The sequence below is a fragment of the Tachysurus vachellii genome, chromosome 7, assembly GCF_030014155.1.
Source record: "Tachysurus vachellii isolate PV-2020 chromosome 7, HZAU_Pvac_v1, whole genome shotgun sequence".
In the NCBI taxonomy this organism is placed as follows: Eukaryota; Metazoa; Chordata; class Actinopteri; order Siluriformes; family Bagridae; genus Tachysurus; species Tachysurus vachellii.
In genome coordinates this window covers 24,679,088-24,706,512 of record NC_083466.1, presented here as the reverse complement: position 1 = coordinate 24,706,512, position 27,425 = coordinate 24,679,088, and the positions used below count along the sequence as shown (strand labels likewise).

At 36.1% G+C, this 27,425-nt stretch overlaps 2 protein-coding genes across 2 annotated transcripts in view; both read right to left on the bottom strand.

Annotated features, from left to right (window-relative positions):
* Window positions 1-901: 901 nt before the first annotated feature.
* si:ch73-140j24.4 (uncharacterized) lies at window positions 902-18,390 on the bottom strand. The gene is made up of 9 exons (XM_060875091.1): window positions 18,147-18,390; window positions 16,846-16,906; window positions 13,793-13,954; window positions 10,648-10,845; window positions 7,920-8,162; window positions 6,809-6,895; window positions 5,732-5,855; window positions 4,978-5,022; window positions 902-4,754 (listed from the first exon to the last, which is right to left on the bottom strand). The coding sequence occupies exons 1-9, from the start codon at window positions 18,203-18,205 to the stop codon at window positions 2,185-2,187; spliced, it is 3,549 nt and encodes a 1,182-aa protein (XP_060731074.1). The 5' UTR covers window positions 18,206-18,390; the 3' UTR covers window positions 902-2,184.
* Window positions 18,391-25,265: 6,875 nt separating this feature from the next.
* The window catches only part of abcf3 (ATP-binding cassette, sub-family F (GCN20), member 3), a 12,014-nt gene continuing 9,854 nt past the window's right edge, over window positions 25,266-27,425 (bottom strand). Inside the window, exons 19-21 of the mRNA XM_060875089.1 lie at window positions 26,544-26,676; window positions 26,319-26,410; window positions 25,266-25,912 (exon numbers count right to left, since the gene is read on the bottom strand). Of these exons, the coding sequence (XP_060731072.1) occupies window positions 25,758-25,912; window positions 26,319-26,410; window positions 26,544-26,676 (380 nt within the window). The 3' untranslated portion in view covers window positions 25,266-25,757. The remainder of the gene's footprint in view (window positions 25,913-26,318; window positions 26,411-26,543; window positions 26,677-27,425) is intronic.

The window sequence follows — 27,425 nt, the reverse complement described above, 5'->3', positions numbered from 1 at the left end:
TTGACAAATATTAAAAAAAGACTCGACTTTGACTTGACATTCATGACTTGAGACTTGACTCGGACTTGAGTTAAATGATTCAGAGATGGGGGACTCGACTTGACTCGAGTCAGACTTAAGTCGCAAATTTGAGACTTGAGAATTGCTTGTCAAATATTAACAAAAAGACTCGACTTGACATTGACTTGACATTCATGACTTGAGACTTACTTGTGACTTGCACATGTGTGACTTACTACCACCTCTGCTCATAGCTCCACGTTTTCCCCACATGATCACATTAGCTTCCTCTGGGTTCTCTGGTTTCCTCCCATAAAGCACAATTATGGTATAATGCCTGTAAACGTGTGTGTGTGTGTGTGTGTGTGGTATCCTGAGATGTATTAACATCCCATCCAGGGTGTATTTACATCTTGTGCCAGGATGGGCTCCGGACTGGGAGAATAAATCTTGATATCAGGAAAAAAGATAAATATGAAGATATTTTTAATCTTGATTTTTACTACTACTACTAATAATAATAAGAATAACAAAAACAAATTAAGCACTTTTAGTATTGTTTATCATACTAATGCCTCATTTTATTCAGGAAATAAGGAGAAATCCGTTAAAGCCAGAAAGATTTGTTTATCAGTAATATCTTAATAACTTGAAGAACCATCTCTGAAACCAAACTCACATTCCGTATCTTACCCAATGTTTGTTTTATCCTTTCCCGAGTAGGAAAACATTTGCACTCAGCTCGGCTGTATAAAGTTTTTATTTGCTATATCTGAGATTATATGTTTTATTTTTCAATGTCACATTGGTACATTTAATATTCTTATCCAGTATTTTCTTCCTTGGACATTACCGCTCACACCTAAGACCTACTATAGAAATCATAAAGCTGACAAGTACAGATGTTTCAAAACTTTTACTGCATTTTATATATATATATATATATATTTATAATATATGTTAATTTATTTTACAAATTAATATTTTAATAGCAATGATAAAACACTTTGCACACAAGAGCAGACAGACATCTAGTACAGGCATACACACAGATATGACATAATTTGTGTATCAGTAGTAGTAGTTGCTTAAAATCTTCATTGGTTTCGAATTTGTTGGAGTTACATTAGGCCGAACATGTCATTTCATATCATTTCATATATGAGTTATGAATTACTTATAAAATATAAGCAATTCTCTATATATTCCTTAGTATTGCAGATTCCAAGGCCTAAAGAAGCAGAGCTCTTATACAATGATTTGCGGTAATGTGCGAAAATGTATAACAGAACTCTGTAGAAAATGCTACTCAACATATATGATCAAGATAGTAAATAATGTAGATCATTCAAATGTAATGGCTTGTTCACCAGACTCAATCACAGGATGCAAACACTGCTACAATTAACATTAATTTCTATCTGAGCTAATCGGGAAAAGTACTCAGTATATGAATTAATAATCTCTAAATACACGCCTTAAGAACACTTGATTCATGCAGCGCTGTACTGGAGGTATTCAGTGTGAGAACTTTCAGTCAGTTGCTGTCTCGCTCAAACTTTTTGAGATGTATGTTTAGAAATAAACCCTGTTAAAGAAGTCAGATTTGTACGGATGTATGAATAAAGACATATTTTACACCCCTGAAATAACCCAATAAGCTTGGAATGAAAAAAATCGCATGCTTGTTACATCAGGTGATGATATTCTTTAAGAAATAAATGGCCACATTTACACAGTGTAAGAAGACAACCGATATGTGCAGTGCATATTAGTACACCGTACATGGAAGTACAGTGTGCTGCAGTGGTGCTACTTAAAATGTCTTTTACAAGGATTTGCAGGCCATCAGTTTCAGTCTACTGCTAAAATGTCAGAAACCTTCTTTCTAAAAGGGGTTAAGACCTAAAGGCCAAGGATGGTATTTATTTCTAGGGAGATTCAGTAACTAATAATTCAGGCTTCGGCAATCTTCTGGCTTCACAGCACTTCCATATAGACAGGTCATTTTGTCCTTGCTACTGTAGGCAATCCTCATGTGTCATATGATGTGTATGTTCAAAGTTCTGTTCGGTCGTCACGATGATCATTTTATTTCCTGGAAGTATGAGCTCAGATTCCTAACAGAGAACAGAAGAAGCTTCTCTAAAACTACTACATGTGTGTTTAGGAGTGTCCCCTTCATCATAGCAAGCTTGGATTCTCAGCCTCATCTTCTGGACTTGAGGTCTCCTTAATATCAGTGTGGCTGTTTTCCAAATCCCATGGATAGAACTTGGCAGTGTCCGGATTAGAGCCGAAAAGCATTTCTGTAACACTTTGCTGTACGGAATCAGAAGAACGTGAGGCAACCATTTTGCTGAGCTCTGAGCAAAAGAAATCTATTTCAGCAAGGTCTTCCATGGCTGTGACACTTACTGTGGTATTTTTGTTCGGCATAGTTATTTTCTTACCGTTGGGTGTAAAAGAATCAACATCAGTCAAGCTACTGGAATCAGACTGGAAAAAAAAGTCTGTCATTGAGTAACTGGGTGAATAGCTTAAGTTTTGGGTATCAGGGCTAATCAAGTTAGCCTCGAGTGGTATGAGGGGATCTGCTTTGTTTGGTGCAGAATTGCAGTGTAGTTGAGGAGACTGACTAACTCCGGAGTCCCAGTTACTAGACCGGTTATCTCCATAAGATATGGAATCATCTTGGACAGATCCAGGGACAAGGATGTCTGTATTGCAGTGAGTGTAACTACTTCCTGTAAGATGTGGCATCGGACTGAAGGGGTCAAAACTGTCAAGCTCGGATCCGCTAAAGGAATCGGCAAGGACGTCAGAAGAACCAGTACATCCAAAACCTGAATCTTTCATTATCTCATCATTGGTGGCAGGGTTGCAGGTATCAGGTTCAGAATCAAATATATTTGTATCATTGGATTCAGGGCTAAAGGGATCAAGAACCTGTATATCCAAATTGGTGGGATTGGGCTCTATGTCTACATTGTCATTTACAGAGCCTGAACCCATTTCTGTAGATACTGGACGTGAATCTGTTGGTGTGTCACTGAAAGGATCCAGTCCACTAAATTCATGATACCCAGAATCTAGTCTTCCACTATCAGTGTTTGGATTTTTGGCTTCAAATTCATGTATTGGATTACCAATGAGTAATGGATCCAGTAAAACCAAACTTTGGAGATTTGCCTCAGATGAGCCAGATTCCTTTATAATGATAGTTTCAGACGTAGGAGGCTCAGGATTCCTTTCAGTATTCTCACAGTGATCTATGCTGCCAGTGTCAAAGCTGAATGGATTGCGAGCACAAAGCTTGTAACCATCAGTCGCGAACATCCCGCTGTCACCAGAGACAGGGCTAATGAGGTACTGAACTACAGGCTCTGTATTACAACACTCTGAATTTATATCCACAGTACAAGCTTGGTCAACATTTTCTGAATTATCTGATTGGTGTTTTAATGCACTATTGTTCTCTAAATCAGGCATACTGCTTTCAAAAGGGGCAAGACCAGCACTTTGGTCTTTTGTTTCAAGAGAAATGGTGACTGAAGTTAGATTTTTTGCCTCAGACTCAACTGGTTCGTTTGGTTCAGGACTGACGGGGCTTTGCTCTGGTCTGATCTCGTATTCCTCTTTGTCAAAGCTTTCCTCTTCAAAACTATGCTGCATAGGGTCCCCATTCTCTGGAGCAGCATAGTCAAATTCGTATGTTTCAATAGACTCAGGACTCACATGGTCACCCTCAGATTTCTTTTTCTCGCTTACTTCAGGAGAAACAGGACTAGTGTCAGAACTACCAGGGTCTAACCGGACTGTGAAGAAATATATATCTCCAAATTTGTGGTCCTCTGAGTCGGAGGGTTCTTCGGGATGACCTTCGTCGTTTGTATTACTGAAATGATCTTCTTTGAGCTCTCTTTCAATATCACAAGGATCACTGTTTAGCTCATGGATCTCTTGACAGGGAGGACTTGGATTACCGGTATCAACAGTTCCAGGAAATTCCATCTCAAGCTTTTTTTCACTGACAGTTTTGAGACTGGAACTGATGGAAGCTTGTTTCTCGTCTATGTTACTGCTACCAGGAAATGGCTCTGGATCATATGCCTCAGGACTGAGAGGAAAACTTGTGTATGAGCTTGTATCAATCCGCTGAAGTCCGTACAGCACTTGATTCCTTCTAACATAACTGGCTCCTGCCTCAACTTCTGGCTCTTCCTCTGGATGATCTTCAGCCATGCCAAAATCTCCATCAAAGGAGCTGTCAACTGTGGAACTGGATTCAGATTCTTGAATGTCGTTATATTCACAAACAATAGGGTCAAAACGTCCTCCATCTTCAATCTCTGACCTTGCAGGTAGATCCGACTCGTTTCGTATGGTGTTACACACTTCCACATTGTCGAGCTCTTGGGTCACTGTGATTTCGATTCCAACCTGAGGACAGATGTCAACATATGATGTGTGTTTCTCAGAATCAGCAAGCTCAGGGACATTTTGTTCAAACATTCCGGAGTCAATGGACTGACTGCAGTTAGAACTAGCTGGAATATTAGCAACATTTGAAATATCAGCATGTTCTTCTTTATTAGCAGTTTCAGGACTCAAGGGCAAAGGGGTGAATTCTTTAGCATCGCTTTCTTCACTGAGGGGAGAATCCCGAGGAAACGGCCCGTTTGCTACCTCACTGAACATGTTATCGCAAGCAAAGGGGTCGCTGCCTTTGAATGGATCACCAGACAGGAATTCTGAGAGAAAACAACACAATGTTAGATACTGTACTGATTGTTGATTTCTTAATGGAACATCCAGTGCATACTAATACTTTTGCAAACAAGTATTTCATAGAAAATGCTAGGTAAACTAGATACTAGGTACAACTATAGAAACTAGGTAAAGAACTAGGTAAAACTATAGAAACTATGTTAATGTTTTGCAAAATTTAACACGCATAGCATACACAACACTGACCTGTCATATCCACTTTCGGGAAGCGTTCATCTCCGAACACATCACCTAGAAAGTAGATGGAATGCACTTTACTCCTGCTGTATTTGCATATTACGTCTTCTGCAATCATTTTCCAGTGTATTTTCTGACAGTTCTCTTAAATGAATGCTGTTGCTCATAGAAAGTCATTGCAACTGATGAATCCTGAACGTTAAAGTCAATAATACAACTTTAAATTCACCGATTTTAACTCAGAAACACTCTTATACATACTGTATCTTCAATCAGTTCTCACTGGATTCTGAGTAAATGGTGTATTATTTGAATTTTAAATGCTCAAATATTACTACTATGCGAGTAGAATAGAATAGCCAGTTTGACCCCTGACAATCTGATCTGGTCAGATCTAGAACTATACTAGCATTTTGCTCAGGTGTGTTTTGTAAAATAAAGTCTAAATTGGAATTTTCTCATGAAATGAAGCAAAAAAAAATATGGATTATTAAGGTCTCTCTTTAAGCCCATTATCGTAATAGATGGAGAGAAAAAAGCAGAGAAAAAAAATACACTAAAATAATGAATATAATTGGCTTAACAACCCAAGTTTTTTTTTCAGACTCTCGTTAATACGTCAAAGGCCATTCATAATGTTTAAGGGGTCAAAGAAACTAGTTCCTAAGTGATATGTTTTTAAACATTGATTGTTACAGGAAACCTAGGAACTCTGATTTAAATTAAATCAAATTAATTGGTATCACATAACATTCCCACTTACAATCAACAAAAGGGTCTGGGTTGAAGAAGTCAAACTCCTTGCTAGAACTTTGATTAACCGGTCTGGACATGAGGGACTGGACGATTTCAAAATCCTCTTCCCCCAGATCAGCAGAGCCTGTGTGCTTTAGAGAGAAAAGAACCAAATCTCAGTGATAAAGGCTTTGTATTTTAAAGCAGTGAATTTCACAAACACCATGTCATTAGAATTTTTAGGGTAGGACCAGTTCCATAAAATTACAATTAATTGAGAAATTAAGTTTGCGTTAATTAGTCAAAATCAGGACATCACAATCCCTCTAAAATGGGTTTAAAGAAGTAATTTTGGCATACAACTCCTTGTATTAGAGGAAAATGTATTTGTATTTGTCAGGCTTTCTCGTTTAACAACCCAAGTTTTTTTTTCAGACTCTCGTTAATACGTCAAAGGCCATTCATAATGTTTGTATTTTAAATCAGTGAATCTTTGTATTTTAAATCAGTGAATTTCACAAACACCATGTCATTAGAATTTTTAGAGGAAAATGTATTTGTATAATTCGAAAAGATTGATAGCACTCTATATTTAATACTATTAAATACTAATACTGTAAACAATAATACTGAAAAAAAAAATAAAAAAATCTAAAAGTCTATACTGTAGATATGTATGCTCCCCAGCCACTTTAATAAGAACACATACTATCAACTCATTTATAAAATAATACAATCAGCCAATCATGTGACAGCTGTGCATTGCTAGTTTTTGTTATACCCATCCGGTACCAAGAATGCATTCCACACCACGATTAAACTAACTGCGGTCACATTTTCCCCTTAATCTGAAGTTCTGCTGTAAACATTAATTGACCTGTATCTGCTTGATTGTATGCACTGCACTGCTGCCTGTTGACTGGCTGTTAAGCTGCAAGAATGAACTGGTACAGTATACTGTTGTTCCTATTAAAGTGGCCAGTTGGTGTTCTGCATTTTAATAGGGCACGCTCCACAGTGCTGAACCATTACAGACAACTGCATCCTGATAAATATTATATGTCCTTACACATGACAATCGGTTCATACTGCGTGTGACCTTTACCTGTGAAGTTATCGATCTGGGTGATGCATCCTCATCTTTAAACTCTGTCAAAGTGATCTCAGTGAATGAAGACGATCCGCTGCTTTTCTGTGGAATTGAAATAATCACAAAATAAAGAGTAGAGTAAAGAAACCATATAAGCACTGCAAAATATACATGATTACCAAACATTAAATCAGTGCTAACATCAGCAGGCTAACATTTAAAATTGAATAGATATTGAAGCTAGCATTTTCTTAACAATCTTTAGAATATGTTTGTAATATTGTCAACTTATCTTGAACTACTAAAAGGGGTTTTCAAACTTAATACAGGGAATTAGCTAGCTACAGATTAAGAGATGTGTCTATTTACATTAGCTTGTTAGTTAGCTAGCTAGTAAAAACAGTTGAAAGGAAACTAGAAGATAGATTGGAAGAGGTTATATTAAATATTATATATTATCTTAGCCAGATAGTGAACTACACTGTATGCTAGAACATTCCAAGGTGGTTTCTAAACATTAGACAGCAAACCAGGTAGCTTCAGATTGAGAGGTGTATTTATTTACATTAGCTGGTTTGTTACAGTAGCTAGCTAGAATATAGTTAAAAGAAAAATAGAAGCTAGATTATCTAAGGCTTTTTTTTAAGCCATGTATTAAGCTGTACAATATGCTAGAACATTCCAAAGTGGTTTCCCAACATTAGAAAGGGGATTAGCTAGCTAATTATGGACACAGCTACATATCCTGTGGTTTTTTTGTACTTTTAGTGGAAAAAATATCCTTGGCAGGCTTTTGTGCTTATATAAATAAGCGGTTAATGTGACATGTACACTGTAACCATAACACTGTTCTTACAAATGCTAGCTAGTATTGGATAACTAAATAGCTAAGCTTGCTCGCTAAATTAGACTTTATTATGATCTGGTGATGATGATGTTTTTTGCCTTTGGGATCACTTTGATATAACTTTCAGGAAACTTCTTTTTTAGTTCTTTAGTTCCTCTGGAACCTCAGTGGAAATGTGATGCAGTAGAGTAGCACCGGTTTAAGTCTAATACTAGCACCGGTTTAAGTTTATCCCAAGTCATTTTCATTAAGTAAATTATATAATAATGTGTTTTAGACCAAGTTCTCAGCAGAGCGCTGCAGTTTCGCAGGTCCTTCTTCGTGTTCCTGCTCAGAAGGTTCGTTCTCCACACTGTGATGTCTGATCGCTTTTTCTTCCTCGCAGTTGCTGTGCTCGTCATCATCCTCGTCTTCCTCTCTGGAACTGCTTATGGTTTCTGACATCTGTTGGGACGTGATCTCGGGAGCACATGCTTCAATGGCGATCATCTCAGTAATCAGTTCACCTAGTCTCTGTTTAGCCTAAGAGATAAATAAAACAATAATTAAAACCCCACAAGACATGCAATTACTCTGAAATTCAGATGACAATTCAGTCACTGCATCACAAAAGTATGCAAATTATTATAGCACATGACCCCCAAAAGCAAAACACATTTTTTTTATAGTTGTTCTGTAGAAAAGATGGTCACATAATGTGCTGTTTTAATTTCCTTCATATTGTCATATTGTTTTGTTTGTTAGCTTTAACAATGCTAACATACAGTAACTAGCAAGTTACTGAAGCTTATAGTTTCTAAGTGATTATTTTCCAATAACAGAATGTTTTATTCCTCTTACATCACAGCTATCTGGCAGATCTAACTGTTACATGTATTAAAGCATGAACGTCAAAACATTCATAGTTCATGTTATCACTTACGTTATCGCAGCTATAAACATAAATTTCTGCCAATTACAAAGCGCTCACACTGGAGGCTCCTTCTATAAACCATACTCATGAACTAAGTAAACATCTCCTTACAGAAAACACACATCAAAAAATACATATTTATATTTATAACATGATCAATAACAACACAGAGCTGCTGTTATGGAAAATGAATCCGCACCTTTTGACCAATCAGATTTGAGGATTCAAGAATGCTCTTGTACAAAGGGTAAAAAATGTATATACATTCCATTGAAGCTATATTTCCATCTATCCATTCATTTTCTGTATCGTTTATTTTCCAACACAGAGTAACAAGGAACTTTGACACTTGGGGCAGAAGGCAGGGAACACCCTGGACAGGGTAACAACCCCCTCACACACTACAGACCATTTAGAGGTGCCAATCAGCCTATGATGCAGGTCTTTGGACTGGGAAAGGAAACTGGAGGAACCACACACTCCACACACACAGAGCAGAGATGTGAGGCATACCGATATCATGATAAGTGATGTACTCATGTCGTTAGCTTGCTCTGTGGATGTACAATCATGAGATTATAGTAAACATGAAACAAAACATGTCACTTAAACCAGTTTTTGTAGCTCTTTTAGATTCACAATACAAACAACAGACTCTAAATCTAAACATGCTGATTCATATCTGACTTTATCTGAAAGCTACAAGAGAAGCCGATGCTTCCACATGACTGCTTTTAACTCCGTGCTCTCCTTCCTATGAGTTTGTGATGAGTGAAATGTGCAGTTTTTCTTACTCATTGGATACATTTGTTTTGTAGCTCTAGGGTAAAAAATAACTTAATAAAATCCAAGCACCAAACGTGTCTTGGCAGATCGACTCTTTACGTGAATGTTCAGTGTCTTCTGGTTAAACGTTAATGCTCTCACATTGATAAAGAGTCTATTAAGAATACGCCTCTATGGCCTTTAATAGGAAAAAGGGGAAAAAAAGGCTTTGGTGTGACGAACTGAATTGGATTAAAGCACAATGAATAAAAAAATATAATCAATGCAGCTCTCTGGGAAAGCTGTACATCAGTTACAGGGTCTGTTCCTGTTCTTTAAATTATTTATTTATTTATTTATTTATTTACTTACTTACATTTCTTCATACATTATTTAGTGATCATGATGAGCACAAGCTTTCAAGTAAATTACAGTTATAATGGATAAGTAACTTTAATGAATTTCTGTTAGTATGTAAATAAAAATAATTTGATCTCAATTTATTTCTTATCACAAAAATCAGTATATATACACACACACATATATATGTATATATATATATATATGTGTGTATGTGTATATATACTGATTTTTATTATTAAAAATCAGTATATATACTATTATTAAATATATTATTAGTATATAAATATACTATTAAATATATTATTATTTTATGATTACTTATTATTATTATTATTATTATTATTATTATTATTAGTATTATTATTATTATTATTATTATTATTATTATTATTATTATTATTATAATAATAATAATAAAACTCAAAACAGATAAATGTTTATTTCACAGTTTGTACTACATTGTCCATTCACGTTGAAGGAAGCTTAGGCTCCACTCGCTTATCTTTATTAAGCTTACAGACCACACTTACTAGAGTACAAACATATATCACACTAAACAGTATTTTTCAAACAGTTTTTTCAGAGAAAAAAACTCTAAATTCTGATCTGATTTTTGACATGACCTGCACTCATTCTTTCCCCCAATTAGAAAAATTGGGGAATGAGAAATTTCCCAAAATATTTATAAATGTTCAATTAACATGAAAAACTGTGCTGTGAGAATATGTGTTGATCTTATAACCTTATAATTATGAGTTTTTTGAATTTGACAGATTAAAAAAAAAAAATAAAGCCATTTCAACTATAATAGTATGCAAAGATCTGTTGGATTAATTACATATTCAAATGTATGTGATTTGGCAAAGAAATAAAAATGTTTCAATACAAAAGAATTTATAATCAGTATAGCTGGTTCAGCACTGATTCATCTAAATGTCAATTTTAAAAAAAACCTTGCGCTCTAACCTCAGTAATCTCCGTGTACGTGTCTCCGATGCAGTGCTTGAGCGGCCCCATGAGTCCGTGCACCTCCTCCACCCTCGTTCTGGTGCTGCTGATCTCCTCCTGGAGGCGCCGCAGCTCCTCTCGAGCTCTTGTCAGCTCAGTGTCGTATTCTTGCACTCTCTGTTCCAGTTCCTCCTGCTCTTCCTGCAGGGACAGGAGCTACACACACACACACACACAAATTTATGCACTATATTGCCAAAGGTTTTGAGACACCCCTCCAAATCATTGAATTCTGGTGTATAAAATCAAGCACCTAGGCATGCAGTTATAACAAAGTGGAAGCAATTGTGAACAACAGCAACTCGGTCACAAAGTAAAAGTCCATGTAAAATAACAGAAAGTCGTCGGCACATGCTGAGGCACAAGGTGCACAGAAGTCACCAACTGGATGGGTTTCAATGGCCAAGCAGCTGCATCCAAACCTTATATCAGCAGATGCAGTGGTGTAAAGCATGCTGCCACTGGACTCTAGAGCAGTGAAGACGTGTTCACTGGAGTGACGAATCACGCTCCTCTGTCTGGTAATCTGATGGATGAGTCTGGGTTTGGTGGTTTCCGTGAGAACGGTACTTGTCTGACTGCATTGTGCCAAGTGTAAAGTTTGGTGGAGGGGATTATTACAGTGTGGGGTTGTTTTACGGGAGTTTGGCTTGGCTTAATTAATGCTTCTGCGTACCAAGACATGTTGGACAATTTCATGCTCCAGGTTTTCTGTTCAGACACGACCGTGCACCAGTGAACAAATCAAGGTCTATAAAGACATGGATGAGTGACTTTGGTGTGGAGGAACTTGACTGGCCTGCACAGAGTCCTGACCTCAACCCAACTGAACACCTTTGGGATGAATTAGAGCAGAGACTGCGAGTCAGGCTTTCTCGTTTAACATCAGTGCCTGACCTCACAAATGCTCTTCTACAGAAATGATCAAAAAGTCCCATAAACACACTCCTAAACCTTGTGGAAAACCTTCCGAGAAGAGTTAAAGCTGTTATAGCTGCAGATGGTGGACAAACTCCATATTAAACCCTACGGATTAAGAATGGGATGTCATTAAAGTTCATGTGCATATAAAGTGTATGTGTATGTGTATGTCAGGAGCTACTGAGTGCTGGCAGGGGTTTCATTATAGCCTACTGTGTTATTATTGTCCCCATGTGGGTTGTACCACACCCCTTCCTATTGTTCTGTTTTCCCGTGTCTCACCTGTGTCTTGTTTACCTTGATGTATTGCACTACATATGCCTGTCTCGTTCTCTCTGTCGTCGTTAATCATTGTTGTTTTCAAGCCGTATGATTGGACGCTGTACTTTTTATTGTTATGTTTATGTTTGTTTGACGTAAGTTTTTTAGTTTTCATCCTGTTAATAAAGCAGTGTTTTTACTGGATCCTGCATGTGGGTTCGTATGTGGGCGATGGAGGTCTCTGTCCTTTAAAGAAAGATTCCACTTTGAAGCATATTAACATTGCTTTATATTGAACTCTTTGCTAATTGGTTCGCTTGTGCTGTATTTGTGTTATTGCTAAGATGAGAACTTAGCAGTTGTTTGCCGTGATGATGTCACGGCAGCGTTTCTTAGTATTTTAACGATCTCATATTAGAGATAACATCTTCACTCTTAGGTAAGCCCTCGATAAACACTGAAACTCCCAGAATGCAATGCAGTTATATGTTGCTGAGTTTGATTAAAGAATAAAAAAGTTAAAATAGAAAAAAAAAGAGAGAAATAAAAACCATACAGAAAATATAAAAAAATCTATATTTTATATTATGGATTGGTGAATTCATTTCAATAAAGTGCAGATGTGTGCATTTGTGTTCAATTAGTGTATAGTAAATATATGCAGTACGTTCTGGGCAATTAATCTTGCTGAGGTATTCGGTGTAGAAACATTCGGAACAATAGAGCACCGCTGCATCATTCTCATTAGGTAGAATGATGGGGAAGTACTAGCTCAGTGGTTTTTCTAAAGGTTTATGAACAAACAATTTTTTAAAAATTGCACATGAAATAAATCTTGGACACCGAACCGTTTGGATTAAACGCTGCATTACGCACAGACGGTTTTAAAAACTTGTCCTTCCAAGTAGTTGTTGGTTTCTTGGCCAGCTGAGCGGTGTCACTGCATCATTAATTCATGCTGGAGAGTGTTTGATGTGCCAGTAGGTTATAAATCACAAGATCTACACCACTTAACATTAGAGGTGGAACAACTTTTAATTAACCAAGAGGCTGCTTTTTATGTCTTAAAAAAATATCAGACTTTTATATAAACTAAAGCCAAAGAAATCTTAATATTTCCCAACGTCATAATATTTAATATAATTCCTTCTCTGAGTTGTTCTTAGTTATAACTCAGAACTCCTACTGTGCGCTTTTATTGAAAAGGCACGCAAAAATGAAGCCCCGCCTTCATGCAAGCTGAGCAACCTAGCCCCTCCCACTTTAAAAAAAAACCAAGAAACACACACACACACAAATGCCTAAATCATTTTGTTAATGCTTTCAGTGCAATTGCAGTTCACTCATCAAACAGAAAGGTCTTTAAATCTTACACCCTGCTTCTTTAAAAAAAAAAAAATAATTTCCCCTAAAAAAAAAAATCCCCTAAAAATTTACTCAGCCGCTCAACTCCACCTCTTAAAAAAAAGCCCAAATCATTTTGTCAATGTTTTCATTGTGTTCCAGTTAACCTTTTAGACAATAGCGGTCTGTAAAAGTTTCTTTAAAATAAATAAAAAAGAATCTTTTAGCCATCTATTCAGCTCTTCCCTTAAAAAAAAAACCTTTTGATCACTTTGTCATTGTTTTCCCTGTAATTGCAGTTTACCTTTCAGACAGCAGAGGTCTGGAAATATTACGCACTGCTTCTTTAAATTAAGAAAATTTGGAAAAAAAAAAATGTTAAATTTAAATTTGGATCTTTTTCCAGAATTCATCTGTAGAAGCTTTCATTTTCCAGGTTTAAGAGACCACATGGAAATGCATATGCATATGTGTGTGTGTGTGTGTGTGTGTGTGCGTGTGTGTGTGTGTTTGTGAGAGAGAGAGAGAGAGAGAGAGAGAGAGAGAGAGAGAGAGAGAGAGAGAGAAGGAGCTTCACCAGCTGGCCCTCCTGCTTGCGCTGCTCTTGGATGTGTTCGATTTCCTCTTTCAGCTGCGTTCTCCTCTTGGCCAGGTCCTCGAGGGCCTGCTGGCTGTCCCGGGACTGAGCCTTGTCTCTCTGCAGAGCCCCTTCCTCCATCGCCACGACGTCCTCCAGATCCTAGACAAGGATGGACAATTTCTCTTAGACAAGGAAGCAGATCCAAGGAACATTCATGTGAGCAGAAATAGCAGTCGCATCCACCATTTCTTTGCCTAAAGCAATATCAAGGATTATTCAGTGTGACAGTGGGCTGTGGAACAGATTTCACAGCCAGACTTCACCTCTTTATCACCACAACAAGAGAACTCCATTTCCTCAGTGTGCATCTTATAAGAAGGATATTTTTAGGAGCTTTTATATAATAATAATAATAATAATAATAATAATAATAATAATAAAAATAATAATATAACACTTAATGTTAATGCACTTCCAGTGTAAAGAGTTTTTTAGTAAACGTCATTTTTTATAGGTCTTTTATCGTCTTTTTTTTTTTTTTTTTTAAACATGTGGATCAATACTAAGCACAAGGTGTTGCTAGATAACAAAAATGCCATGCCTTATTATCATGTTTTAATTTTAAAAATAAAAATAAATAAAACGTCTGTACACTTCTGTACAGAGAAGAAAAACCTTCTTTACCAGCATCTCAGCACTTAGGTTTCCTAGATTTAAAGCTGCAATCTGTGACATTTAAAAAAAAAAGTGTTTCTAAACCCACAATTAATTAAATTGATTAAATCATTTCAAAGGTGTCTTAATAATTTCATGATTCACGTTACAGATATGCGAAGGGCCTGGCTGTTTTTTTTTGTTTTTTTTTCATTTTTTTATTTTATTTCAGACATTTTTCTGGTCCAGAAAAATAGTTCTTCTCAGTACATACATATACATATACATGCATAATTATAAGGGAAGGGCTTGAATAAAAGGCAAGAATATGGCTTGTAAGTGTTTTCATTGCAACTGTAGTTCATTTTTCAGCCTTCAGAGCGTGTGTTAAAAAATAACAAACTGCTACTTTAAAAGCTGGTCACATCATATTCACTGGATAAATACAGGATGAAAGAAGTCAAGAATTTTTTTTTACAGTAAACATATTTATAAGCAATATATTCGTGAATGTAAATACGTATCACATGACTGCTTATGACTACTGTGTTTTCTACATCGCACAGTTTCCTTTCCTTTGACACACTTCATTTACCTTATCAGCTCATTATATTATGCTGCATTAGGTGTGTGCGTGTGTGTGTGTGTGTGTGTTCTGGGTAAACACTCGACTGTACAATGATGTTTGCATTGCATTGCAAACCTTGCACTTAAGACATGTGAGAACATTATACACTTGACTGAAAAAGGAATGCAGATGAGGATGTAAGATGATTTCTAATAATAAAGTCTATTATTTTAGGCTGGATTCACTCAAGGCACTGACATAAGGGGGAATGGATAGTACGCCACCTAACATGTCCATGACTATGGACTATACAGGAGCACCGTACTCATCATCCATCAAATCAGTAACCATAACCCACTTCCTGTTTCAGTTCAGTGTAGCTCACTTTTGTACTTTATCTAGCTTATGTAGTGGCTAGAGTAGAGTGTGTGGAGTAAATGTGTAGAGTAGTGTGTGTGTGTGTGTGTGTGTGTGTGTGTGACTATTGATTGTGTATAAAAGATTCTACTCCTTTACTGAAGATCAATAAAAATCTACCCATTTAACTACATTTCCTAGTTGTCATCTACTCATCCATCCATCCATCCATCCATCATTCATCTATATTTCCTAATTGTCTATCATTCCATATATCCCTCCATCCATCCATCCATCCATCTACATTTCCTAATTGTCTATTCATTCACCTATTTATCCATCTATCTACAATTCCATCCATCCATCCATCCATCCACATTTCCCAATTGGCCATCCATCCATCCATCCATCCATCCATCCATCCATCCATCCATACAACTGATTTTTATTATTAGGTATGCAGCCTGCAAATTGCAGTAAATTCGCAAGGACACCAATTCACCTATACATCCATAATGCTACCTTTTTTGTGAATATTTGTCCATCCATCCATCCATCCACTAATTTATCCAATCAGCCAGTCATCCATCCAACGATCCTTCCAGCCATTTCTCCATCCATTATGATCTTCTGTTTGTTTTACACAGTAAGCAGCTTAGTAAAGGCCCGCAGACTGCAATGAAATTCTTCAGGTTGCCAAATCTGTCCAACAAAATGTCAAACCTGGACTGAGGCCCTGAACCTGTTAATTTATAATGAAGCCTTGAGGCCAAAGAACCCATCTGCATTTACTGTACTTTTAATCTAATTGTATTGCTGAAGATTCTGCAATTTCATCCAACAAGGTCTAGTGCCTGTAGAATGGAGATAAACACTGTAGCAAAAATCTCATATAATCTCACTCTCTCTCACACACACACACACACACACACACACACACACACACACACACACACACGCACAATAACTGTAAGAACCCTTCAGGCAGGTGTTCTATTACCACCAACAAACACACAATAGCACATGCAGAATTTTCACATACACTCAAGCGGAACTAGATTATCCGTGGCTGTGTGTGTGTGTGTGTGTATGTGTGTGTGTGTGTGTGCATCTCTGTAAATCTGTGAAATCTAGCAGGTGGGGCTTGCCTCTGGGGCACCAATCACACATCCCTTGCACTAAAATAGCTCTGTGATGTCACTGCTGCTGCTCCAATGCTAGCCATTGCTCTTGTACGTACATAAAAACCCAGAAGAGAACCTGCTGCTGGTCCGTCATGTTCTTTCTCCATGAATGCTGTTACTGATTAAACCCGCTTAGTAGATAAATCACATGACTGGGCCAAGGCTCTTATTCACTTTACCAGTCATACTGACTTTAATCAAGGACTTTTATTCATCAGGAAAATAACTTTATCAACCCATTGTTGGCTTATAAGTTAACACAACACCCACAAACATAAAACACATACCTTGAGTTCATTTTCTTCAACAGGGTCTATCTCTTTGGTTGGGATTTCCACTGAGTTTTCTCTGAAAAACAAGAACATCCATTATACGTTCATTCCCTAAATTATAACAGGCAAATTTTGAGTAGATAATTCACTATAGAATCTTTTGGGGAATTGAAAGAAAACTGGAGAACCCTGAGAGAACACATGGAGAAAAGGGAACCTGGAGTCTATCAAGGAAACTTGGGGCACAGGGTCCAGGGTACCAGTCCATCATTGGGCACAATTACACACCCGTTTACACACCTCAGTACAGACAATGTAGAAAAGCCAATCAGCCTACAACACATGTCTTTGGACTGGGAGAGGAAACCCTCTGAATCACAGGGATAACATACAGTACAAACTCCACACACACAAGATGAATTCAGCATTGAATAAAAACAGAATTGAATCTAGTGTGTAGAAGCTTTACAGATGCTGTATAATATATAGTGGTACATCGTATGCATCTGATCAATTGCATCATATTAGTTTTTGCACTGTTAGCCACCTTTACAGTGAAGCCTAGAGAAATAAAAATATGCTTGACTGAGAGCTCTGTGTGTATGTGTATGTGTGTGTGTGTGTGTGTATACAGAAGGTGTGCAATCTCCATTCAGAAAAAAAATCCTGCAATCTTCCTCATTACACCACATGACTCACACCTGACACACAGCAGATATGATGTAGAGCAACACCACAATATTACAAAAATGCTTCCAGATATTGAAGGAAATGATCCAAATAATAATAATAATAATAATAATAATAATAATAATAATAAGGTGAATAGAAAGGGCATTCAGACCTATACAGACATACTCTACATACAGAATAGCATTTGGTAGCATAGATAAGATTCAGCTTGATGTTTATGTATATGTATATGTATTTTTTATTTTTTTTTTTATCTTATCTTCTTTTTTTTCTTATCCTGCAGGTTTCTGTTTTTGAGCATGGAAACATGTTACCCGTTTTCCAGACGCAAAAAGCATCTGTTACCTGCATTGCACTCAAATCCTACAGAGAGAGATGATGGTGTATGTACATGTGCAGTACTCATGATATATATACACACAAATGTGTGTGTGTGTGTGTGTGTGTGTGTGTGTGTGTGTGTGTGTGTGTGTGTGTGTATGTGTGTGTGTGTGTGTGTGTGTGTGTGTGTGTGTGTGTATATACATATATATATATATATACATATATATATATATATATACATATATATATATATATATATATGATTGGAGTGATGCTGCGGTGCTGCGGTGCGTCTTTACCTGCCGCAGCCAGCGCGCTGGCGTCCCGGCCTCAGGCAGTCCAGCAGAAAGCGCATCATATTAACGGCGTGATTTCATCTCCTCCTCTTCAGTCCATCTGATTAAACTCTGTCTTCATTCACCTGTCTTGTGTTGTTTTTTTTTTCCTCCCCTCCGTTTCCGTGATCGTACACTGTGATCACTTCACATTTCTCACGCGTAATGGAGCTGCGATGGAAAAAAAAAAAATACATACAGAAGAATCACGTCGCCGCTCCTTGAGAGGTAGATGGAAAGCCAAAGGGGACGAAATCCGAGCAGATCACATGGCTCACGAGCTGTAATTTAAAACCGGAAGTGTTTTTTTTTTTTTTTTAAAAAATGCCCTTAATGCTATGTTACATTCTTTAAGTGTACATTTCAATAAAACTCTGTATGACCAAAACTATATGGACACTTGACCAAATTTCCAATGTGTGGGTTCCTCAAACCGTGGCCACAAAATTGTATAATATGTCTATGTATGTTGTATCATTACACAAACCTGTCCCACCTGTACACAAAGCCCCTGAGCTCCATGAAGACACGGTGTGTTCAGGTTGGAGTGGAACAACCATGGTGTCCTTCACAGAGCGTTGACTCCGACTCAACCCATTTGAACACCTTTGGGATGAACTGGAACACCGACTGCAGCCCAGACCTCCTGACCTGACATCAAAGTCTGATCTCGCTAATACTTAGTGTAAAATAGTTAGTGTAAAATAGAAATAATGCCAGTTACTGTGTAAAATAGAAATATTGGAGCTCATTATAACATCTATATAACATTTATATCATTATAAATTCTGTAATGGGATGATCAACATGTACATACGCGTGTGATGGTCAGGTGACTTTAGTGGTGTCCAAATATACTGTATATTTTGGCCATATAGTGCACCGTTTCTGTCCCTATGAATATGAATAGATATTTATAAAATAGAAATAATGTCAGAGTTACTATGTGTAAAATAGAAATAATGCCAGAGTTAATGTGCAAAATGGAATTGTGTAAAATAGAAATAATTCTAGTCGCTGTGTCAAATAGAAAGAATGTATGAGTAAATGTAAAATAGAAAGTGTCTTCTGTGCTTCTGTGCGAAACAGAAATAGTGTCAGTTACACTAAAATAGAAATAATGTATAGAAGAGAAATAGTGTCCAAGTTCCTGAGTACGATATGCTGTGTGAAATAAAAATGTTAAGTTACTGTGTAAAATAGAAATAATGCCAGAGTTACTGTGTGTAAAATAGAAATAATGCCAGTTACTGTGTAAAATAGAAATAATGCCAGAGTTACTATGTGTAAAATAGAAATAATGCCAGAGTTACTGTGTAAAATAGAAATAATGTCAGAGTTACTATGTGTAAAATAGAAATAATGTCAGAGTTACTGTGTAAAATAGAAATAATGCCAGAGTTACTATGTGTAAAATAGAAATAATGCCAGAGTTACTGTGTAAAATAGAAATAATGCCAGAGTTACTGTGTAAAATAGAAATAATGCCAGAGTTACTGTGTGTGAAATAGAAATAATGCCAGAGTTACTGTGTGTAAAATAGAAATAATGCCAGAGTTACTGTGTAAAATAGAAATAATGCCAGAGTTACTGTGTAAAATAGAAATAATGCCAGAGTTACTGTGTAAAATAGAAATAATGCCAGAGTTACTATGTGTAAAATAGAAATAATGCCAGTTACTATGTGTAAAATAGAAATAATGCCAGAGTTACTGTGTGTAAAATAGAAATAATACCAGAGTTACTGTGTAAAATAGAAATAATGCCAGAGTTACTGTGTAAAATAGAAATAATGCCAGAGTTACTGTGTAAAATAGAAATAATGCCAGAGTTACTGTGTAAAATAGAAATAATGCCAGAGTTACTGTGTAAAATAGAAATAATGCCAGAGTTACTATGTGTAAAATAGAAATAATGCCAGAGTTACTGTGTGTAAAATAGAAATAATGCCAGAGTTACTGTGTGTGAAATAGAAATAATGCCAGAGTTACTGTGTGTAAAATAGAAATAATGTCAGAATTACTATGTGTAAAATAGAAATAATGCCAGAGTTACTATGTGTAAAATAGAGATTATGCCAGAGTTACTATGTGTAAAATAGAAATAATGCCAGAGTTACTATGTGTAAAATAAAAATAATGTCAGAGTTACTGTGTGTAAAATAGAAATAATGCCAGAGTTACTGTGTAAAATAGAAATAATGCAGAGTTACTATGTGTAAAATAGAAATAATGCCAGAGTTACTGTGTAAAATAGAAATAATGCCAGTGTTACTATGTGTAAAATAGAAATAATGTATAGAAGAGAAATAGTGTCCAAGTTCCTGAGTACGATATGCTGTGTGAAATAAAAATGTTAAGTTACTGTGTAAAATAGAAATAATGTCAGAGTTACTGTGTGTAAAATAGAAATAACGCCAGAGTTACTATGTGTAAAATAGAAATAATGTCAGAGTTACTGTGTGTAAAATAGAAATAATGCCAGAGTTACTGTGTAAAATAGAAATAATGCCAGTTACTGTGTAAAATAGAAATAATGCCAGTGTTACTATGTGTAAAATAGAAATAATGTATAGAAGAGAAATAGTGTCCAAGTTCCTGAGTACGATATGCTGTGTGAAATAAAAATGTTAAGTTACTGTGTAAAATAGAAATAATGCCAGAGTTACTGTGTGTAAAATAGAAATAATGCCAGTTACTGTGTAAAATAGAAATAATGCCAGAGTTACTATGTGTAAAATAGAAATAATGCCAGAGTTACTGTGTAAAATAGAAATAATGTCAGAGTTACTATGTGTAAAATAGAAATAATGTCAGAGTTACTGTGTAAAATAGAAATAATGCCAGAGTTACTATGTGTAAAATAGAAATAATGCCAGAGTTACTGTGTAAAATAGAAATAATGCCAGAGTTACTGTGTAAAATAGAAATAATGCCAGAGTTACTGTGTGTGAAATAGAAATAATGCCAGAGTTACTGTGTGTAAAATAGAAATAATGCCAGAGTTACTGTGTAAAATAGAAATAATGCCAGAGTTACTGTGTGTAAAATAGAAATAATGCCAGAGTTACTGTGTAAAATAGAAATAATGCCAGAGTTACTATGTGTAAAATAGAAATAATGCCAGTTACTATGTGTAAAATAGAAATAATGCCAGAGTTACTGTGTGTAAAATAGAAATAATACCAGAGTTACTGTGTAAAATAGAAATAATGCCAGAGTTACTGTGTAAAATAGAAATAATGCCAGAGTTACTGTGTAAAATAGAAATAATGCCAGAGTTACTGTGTAAAATAGAAATAATGCCAGAGTTACTGTGTAAAATAGAAATAATGCCAGAGTTACTATGTGTAAAATAGAAATAATGCCAGAGTTACTGTGTGTAAAATAGAAATAATGCCAGAGTTACTGTGTGTGAAATAGAAATAATGCCAGAGTTAATGTGTGTGAAATAGAAATAATGTCAGAGTTACTATGTGTAAAATAGAAATAATGTCAGAGTTACTGTGTAAAATAGAAATAATGCCAGAGTTACTGTGTAAAATAGAAATAATGCCAGTTACTGTGTAAAATAGAAATAATGCCAGTGTTACTATGTGTAAAATAGAAATAATGTATAGAAGAGAAATAGTGTCCAAGTTCCTGAGTACGATATGCTGTGTGAAATAAAAATGTTAAGTTACTGTGTAAAATAGAAATAATGCCAGAGTTACTGTGTGTAAAATAGAAATAATGCCAGTTACTGTGTAAAATAGAAATAATGCCAGAGTTACTATGTGTAAAATAGAAATAATGCCAGAGTTACTGTGTAAAATAGAAATAATGTCAGAGTTACTATGTGTAAAATAGAAATAATGTCAGAGTTACTGTGTAAAATAGAAATAATGCCAGAGTTACTATGTGTAAAATAGAAATAATGCCAGAGTTACTGTGTAAAATAGAAATAATGCCAGAGTTACTGTGTAAAATAGAAATAATGCCAGAGTTACTGTGTGTGAAATAGAAATAATGCCAGAGTTACTGTGTGTAAAATAGAAATAATGCCAGAGTTACTGTGTAAAATAGAAATAATGCCAGAGTTACTGTGTGTAAAATAGAAATAATGCCAGAGTTACTGTGTAAAATAGAAATAATGCCAGAGTTACTATGTGTAAAATAGAAATAATGCCAGTTACTATGTGTAAAATAGAAATAATGCCAGAGTTACTGTGTGTAAAATAGAAATAATACCAGAGTTACTGTGTAAAATAGAAATAATGCCAGAGTTACTGTGTAAAATAGAAATAATGCCAGAGTTACTGTGTAAAATAGAAATAATGCCAGAGTTACTGTGTAAAATAGAAATAATGCCAGAGTTACTGTGTAAAATAGAAATAATGCCAGAGTTACTATGTGTAAAATAGAAATAATGCCAGAGTTACTGTGTGTAAAATAGAAATAATGCCAGAGTTACTGTGTGTGAAATAGAAATAATGCCAGAGTTACTGTGTGTAAAATAGAAATAATGTCAGAATTACTATGTGTAAAATAGAAATAATGCCAGAGTTACTATGTGTAAAATAGAGATTATGCCAGAGTTACTATGTGTAAAATAGAAATAATGCCAGAGTTACTATGTGTAAAATAAAAATAATGTCAGAGTTACTGTGTGTAAAATAGAAATAATGCCAGAGTTACTGTGTAAAATAGAAATAATGCAGAGTTACTATGTGTAAAATAGAAATAATGCCAGAGTTACTGTGTAAAATAGAAATAATGCCAGTGTTACTATGTGTAAAATAGAAATAATGTATAGAAGAGAAATAGTGTCCAAGTTCCTGAGTACGATATGCTGTGTGAAATAAAAATGTTAAGTTACTGTGTAAAATAGAAATAATGTCAGAGTTACTGTGTGTAAAATAGAAATAACGCCAGAGTTACTATGTGTAAAATAGAAATAATGTCAGAGTTACTGTGTGTAAAATAGAAATAATGCCAGAGTTACTGTGTAAAATAGAAATAATGCCAGTTACTGTGTAAAATAGAAATAATGCCAGTGTTACTATGTGTAAAATAGAAATAATGTATAGAAGAGAAATAGTGTCCAAGTTCCTGAGTACGATATGCTGTGTGAAATAAAAATGTTAAGTTACTGTGTAAAATAGAAATAATGCCAGAGTTACTGTGTGTAAAATAGAAATAATGCCAGTTACTGTGTAAAATAGAAATAATGCCAGAGTTACTGTGTAAAATAGAAATAATGTCAGAGTTACTATGTGTAAAATAGAAATAATGTCAGAGTTACTGTGTAAAATAGAAATAATGCCAGAGTTACTATGTGTAAAATAGAAATAATGCCAGAGTTACTGTGTGTAAAATAGAAATAATGCCAGAGTTACTGTGTAAAATAGAAATAATGCCAGAGTTACTGTGTGTGAAATAGAAATAATGCCAGAGTTAATGTGTGTGAAATAGAAATAATGTCAGAGTTACTATGTGTAAAATAGAAATAATGTCAGAGTTACTGTGTAAAATAGAAATAATGCCAGAGTTACTGTGTAAAATAGAAATAATGCCAGTTACTGTGTAAAATAGAAATAATGCCAGTGTTACTATGTGTAAAATAGAAATAATGTATAGAAGAGAAATAGTGTCCAAGTTCCTGAGTACGATATGCTGTGTGAAATAAAAATGTTAAGTTACTGTGTAAAATAGAAATAATGCCAGAGTTACTGTGTGTAAAATAGAAATAATGCCAGTTACTGTGTAAAATAGAAATAATGCCAGAGTTACTATGTGTAAAATAGAAATAATGCCAGTGTTACTATGTGTAAAATAGAAATAATGTATAGAAGAGAAATAGTGTCCAAGTTCCTGAGTACGATATGCTGTGTGAAATAAAAATGTTAAGTTACTGTGTAAAATAGAAATAATGCCAGAGTTACTGTGTGTAAAATAGAAATAACGCCAGAGTTACTATGTGTAAAATAGAAATAATGTCAGAGTTACTGTGTGTAAAATAGAGATTATGCCAGAGTTACTATGTGTAAAATAGAAATAATGTCAGAGTTACTGTGTGTAAAATAGAAATAATGCCAGTTACTGTGTGTAAAATAGAAATAATGTCAGAGTTACTGTGTGTAAAATAGAAATAATGCCAGTTACTGTGTGTAAAATAGAAATAATGTCAGAGTTACTGTGTGTAAAATAGAAATAATGCCAGAGTTACTGTGTGTAAAATAGAAATAATGTCAGAGTTACTGTGTGTAAAATAGAAATAATGCCAGAGTTACTGTGTAAAATAGAAATAATGTCAGAGTTACTGTGTGTAAAATAGAAATAATGCCAGAGTTACTGTGTAAAATAGAAATAATGCCAGTTACTGTGTAAAATAGAAATAATGCCAGTGTTACTATGTAAAATAGAAATAATGTCAGAGTTACTGTGTAAAATAGAAATAATGCCAGAGTTACTGTGTAAAATAGAAATAATGTCAGTTACTGTGTGTAAAATAGAAACAATGTCAGAGTTACTGTGTAAAATAGAAATAATGCCAGAGTTACTGTGTAAAATAGAAATAATGCCAGAGTTACTGTGTAAAACAAAGTGTTTGTGCTTCTGTGAGAAATAAAAATAGTATCCGATTTACTCTAAAATAGAAAAAAATGTATAAAACAAAAATAATAGAAATAATGCCAGAGTTACTGTGTGTAAAATAGAAATAATGCCTGAGTTACTGTGTGTAAAATAGAAATAATGCCTGAGTTCCTGGGTAATATAACGTGTATTTTACACGTTACTTTAATGTGAGCTATAGTGTAAAAAGAAGAAGAAAAAAAAAAGACGTCATGAGCTGCTGTGTGAATTAGAAATATTGTGAGTTACTGTGTAAAATAGAAACAATGTGTGAGTTAACGGTGTAAATTAGAAATAATGCCCGAGTTACTCTGTAAAATAAAATAGAAATGAGGCCAAGTTCCTGAGTAAAATATGACTGGAGCTACAGTGTAAAATAGAAAGGAGGACACGAGCTGCTGGGTGAAACAGAAATATGAGAACAGAACAATATAAAACAGAAATAATCTCAGTAACAGAAGGTTAAAACTTCTTGAAGGTTAGGTTTTTATTAGCGTGATCTAAAACGAATATTGATAAGTTAACGACAACAACTGCATGGCACACGTCCCCTTCACTGGACACTTATTGTGTCAGGCTTCTTCTCTTTTTCAGGTTTTTTTTTTTTTTTTTTTTTTTGCTCGTGTGCAGAAATAAGATGAACCAGTGCAGAGAACCCCGGCGAGTATGTCGTGTCACAGCCTGCCCTCGTGTCACATGATCAGTACAGGACGCGGCGTGAGCCACAGCAGCAAGCGGCGAAGTCATGATTTCACGAAGCGAAGAAAATGATCTGACTGGGAACCAATTCAGTGTCAGTTCTGGTTCAGGTTCCAAGAAGTCGGTTCAGGGTCACTGCATGCTGGAGTCCACTTTGTACACAGAGTCAGTGAGAGCGTTGGGGTCATGGGGATGCAGTCAGTTAAATTGTGTGTGTGTGTGTGTGTGCGTGTGTGTGTGTGTGTTGATGACGTGAGGCGATTCACAGGTAGCCCTCTCTCCGAAACTGCTCCTGCAGGATGTTCTTGTACTCGTCGAATCCGCCGTCGACGCGTTGCACTCGTCCTGCCTCGCACACCCACAGCTCCTTACACACCAGCCGGATGAGGCGCTCGTCGTGCGAGACCAACACTACACCTCCCTGAGAGAGAGAGAAAGAGAGAGAGAGAGAGAGCTTTTCTTTACAGTTACTCTACTTCACATCAAATCACATAACCCTGTTACGGATTATATCCCAATAACCACACAGATGATTGGTTTCTTACTTCTAGCCTATTACTTTAAATGAATGAGTCCAAAAACCTAGAAATAAGTCGATAGGTTTTTCAATCAATCTGAAATAAGTTTTGTGATTAACACCAGCTGAAGATATTGCCATGTTTTTTTCTACACCATAAAATCCATCAGTAATACGACACTCCTGATTTCAGGCACATTAAAAGTCATCACGCCACAAACTCGTCTACTACAACTTTATAGTGGTGTTTTGTTTATCCAAATCTCGGTCCATCGCACATTCGGGGAGTCAGTACAAAACCTGGACTTGCCTTGAACGTATTTAAAGACTTGGCGAGAGCTTCGATGGTTTCCATGTCCAGGTGATTGGTCGGCTCGTCGAGGATGTAGAAGTTGGGACTGAAAATAAGACAAGAGCTGTTTAAATCTAAGTAATGATACAAAATAGCCCCCGTTTAATTAAACCATACATCAAGTTCTCTGCATAATTAACAGCTCCGTTCCTTTATAAGTACACAGCTGGGTGAATTACCAAGGCATGGTCATCTGAGCAAATGCTACCCGGCTCTTCTGTCCTCCTGAAAGACTTGCCACGGGCCGCGTCGCCAACTCTCCACTGATCCCGTACCTCCCCAGCTGACGCCTGTATTCCTCCTCGGGTCGACCTGAAGGCAACACACACGTATTAATCATTTAAGGGTGAAAACACATCCTGAAATGTGTGTGATGGTTGGTGCTACGTTTGTCTGTTGCTCTGACGTCACAGGAGGACACTTAATTGTTTATGTATGAAGTTATAACACCATCTTTTATCACTTGCCATATTGCACCAACATACTAATGAGAAATCCAACAGTGAAATAGTGGAGACTGTATGCACTGGACTCAAAGTCCCAGAACCCAAAATAAGCAGAGACTCCACTCAGCTAGTTAGTGTGTGTGTGAGAAAGAGAGAGAGAGAGAGAGAGAGAGAGAGAGAGAGAGAGAGAGTGTGTGTGTGTGAGTGAGAGTGAGAGAGAGTGTGTGTGTGAGAGTGTGTGTGCGTGAGATAGTGAGAGAGAGAGTGTGTGTGAGAGTGTGTGTGTGTGAGAGATTGAGAGAGAGAGAGAGTGTGTGTGTGTGTGTGAGTGAGAGTGAGAGTGTGTGTGTGTGTGTGCGTGAGAGAGTGAGAGAGAGTGAGAGTGTGTGTGTGTGTGTGTGTGTGTGAGAGAGCGAGAGAGAGCGAGAGTGTGTGTGTGTGAGAGAGAGCGAGATTGAGAGAGAGAGAGAGTGTGTGTGTGAGAGAGAGAGTGTGTGTGTGAGAGAGAGAGAGAGAGAGAGAGTGTGTGTGTGTATGTGAGAGTGTGTGTGTGCGCGTGAGAGAGTGTGTGTGTGAGAGTGTGTGAGAGAGAGAGAGAGAGAGAGAGAGTGAGTA

Bases quoted from the DNA above. Each gene is read 5' to 3' on its own strand.
- si:ch73-140j24.4 (XM_060875091.1), bottom strand. From the start codon at position 18,205: ATGATGCGCTTTCTGCTGGACTGCCTGAGGCCGGGACGCCAGCGCGCT. The intron at 16,907-18,146 runs GTAAAGACGCAC...CTTGTTTTTCAG, and splicing joins CAGCGCGCTGGCTGCGGCAG to AGAAAACTCAGTGGAAATCC. The intron at 6,896-7,919 runs GTCTAAAACACA...TCAATTCCACAG, and splicing joins AGCGCTCTGCTGAGAACTTG to AAAAGCAGCGGATCGTCTTC.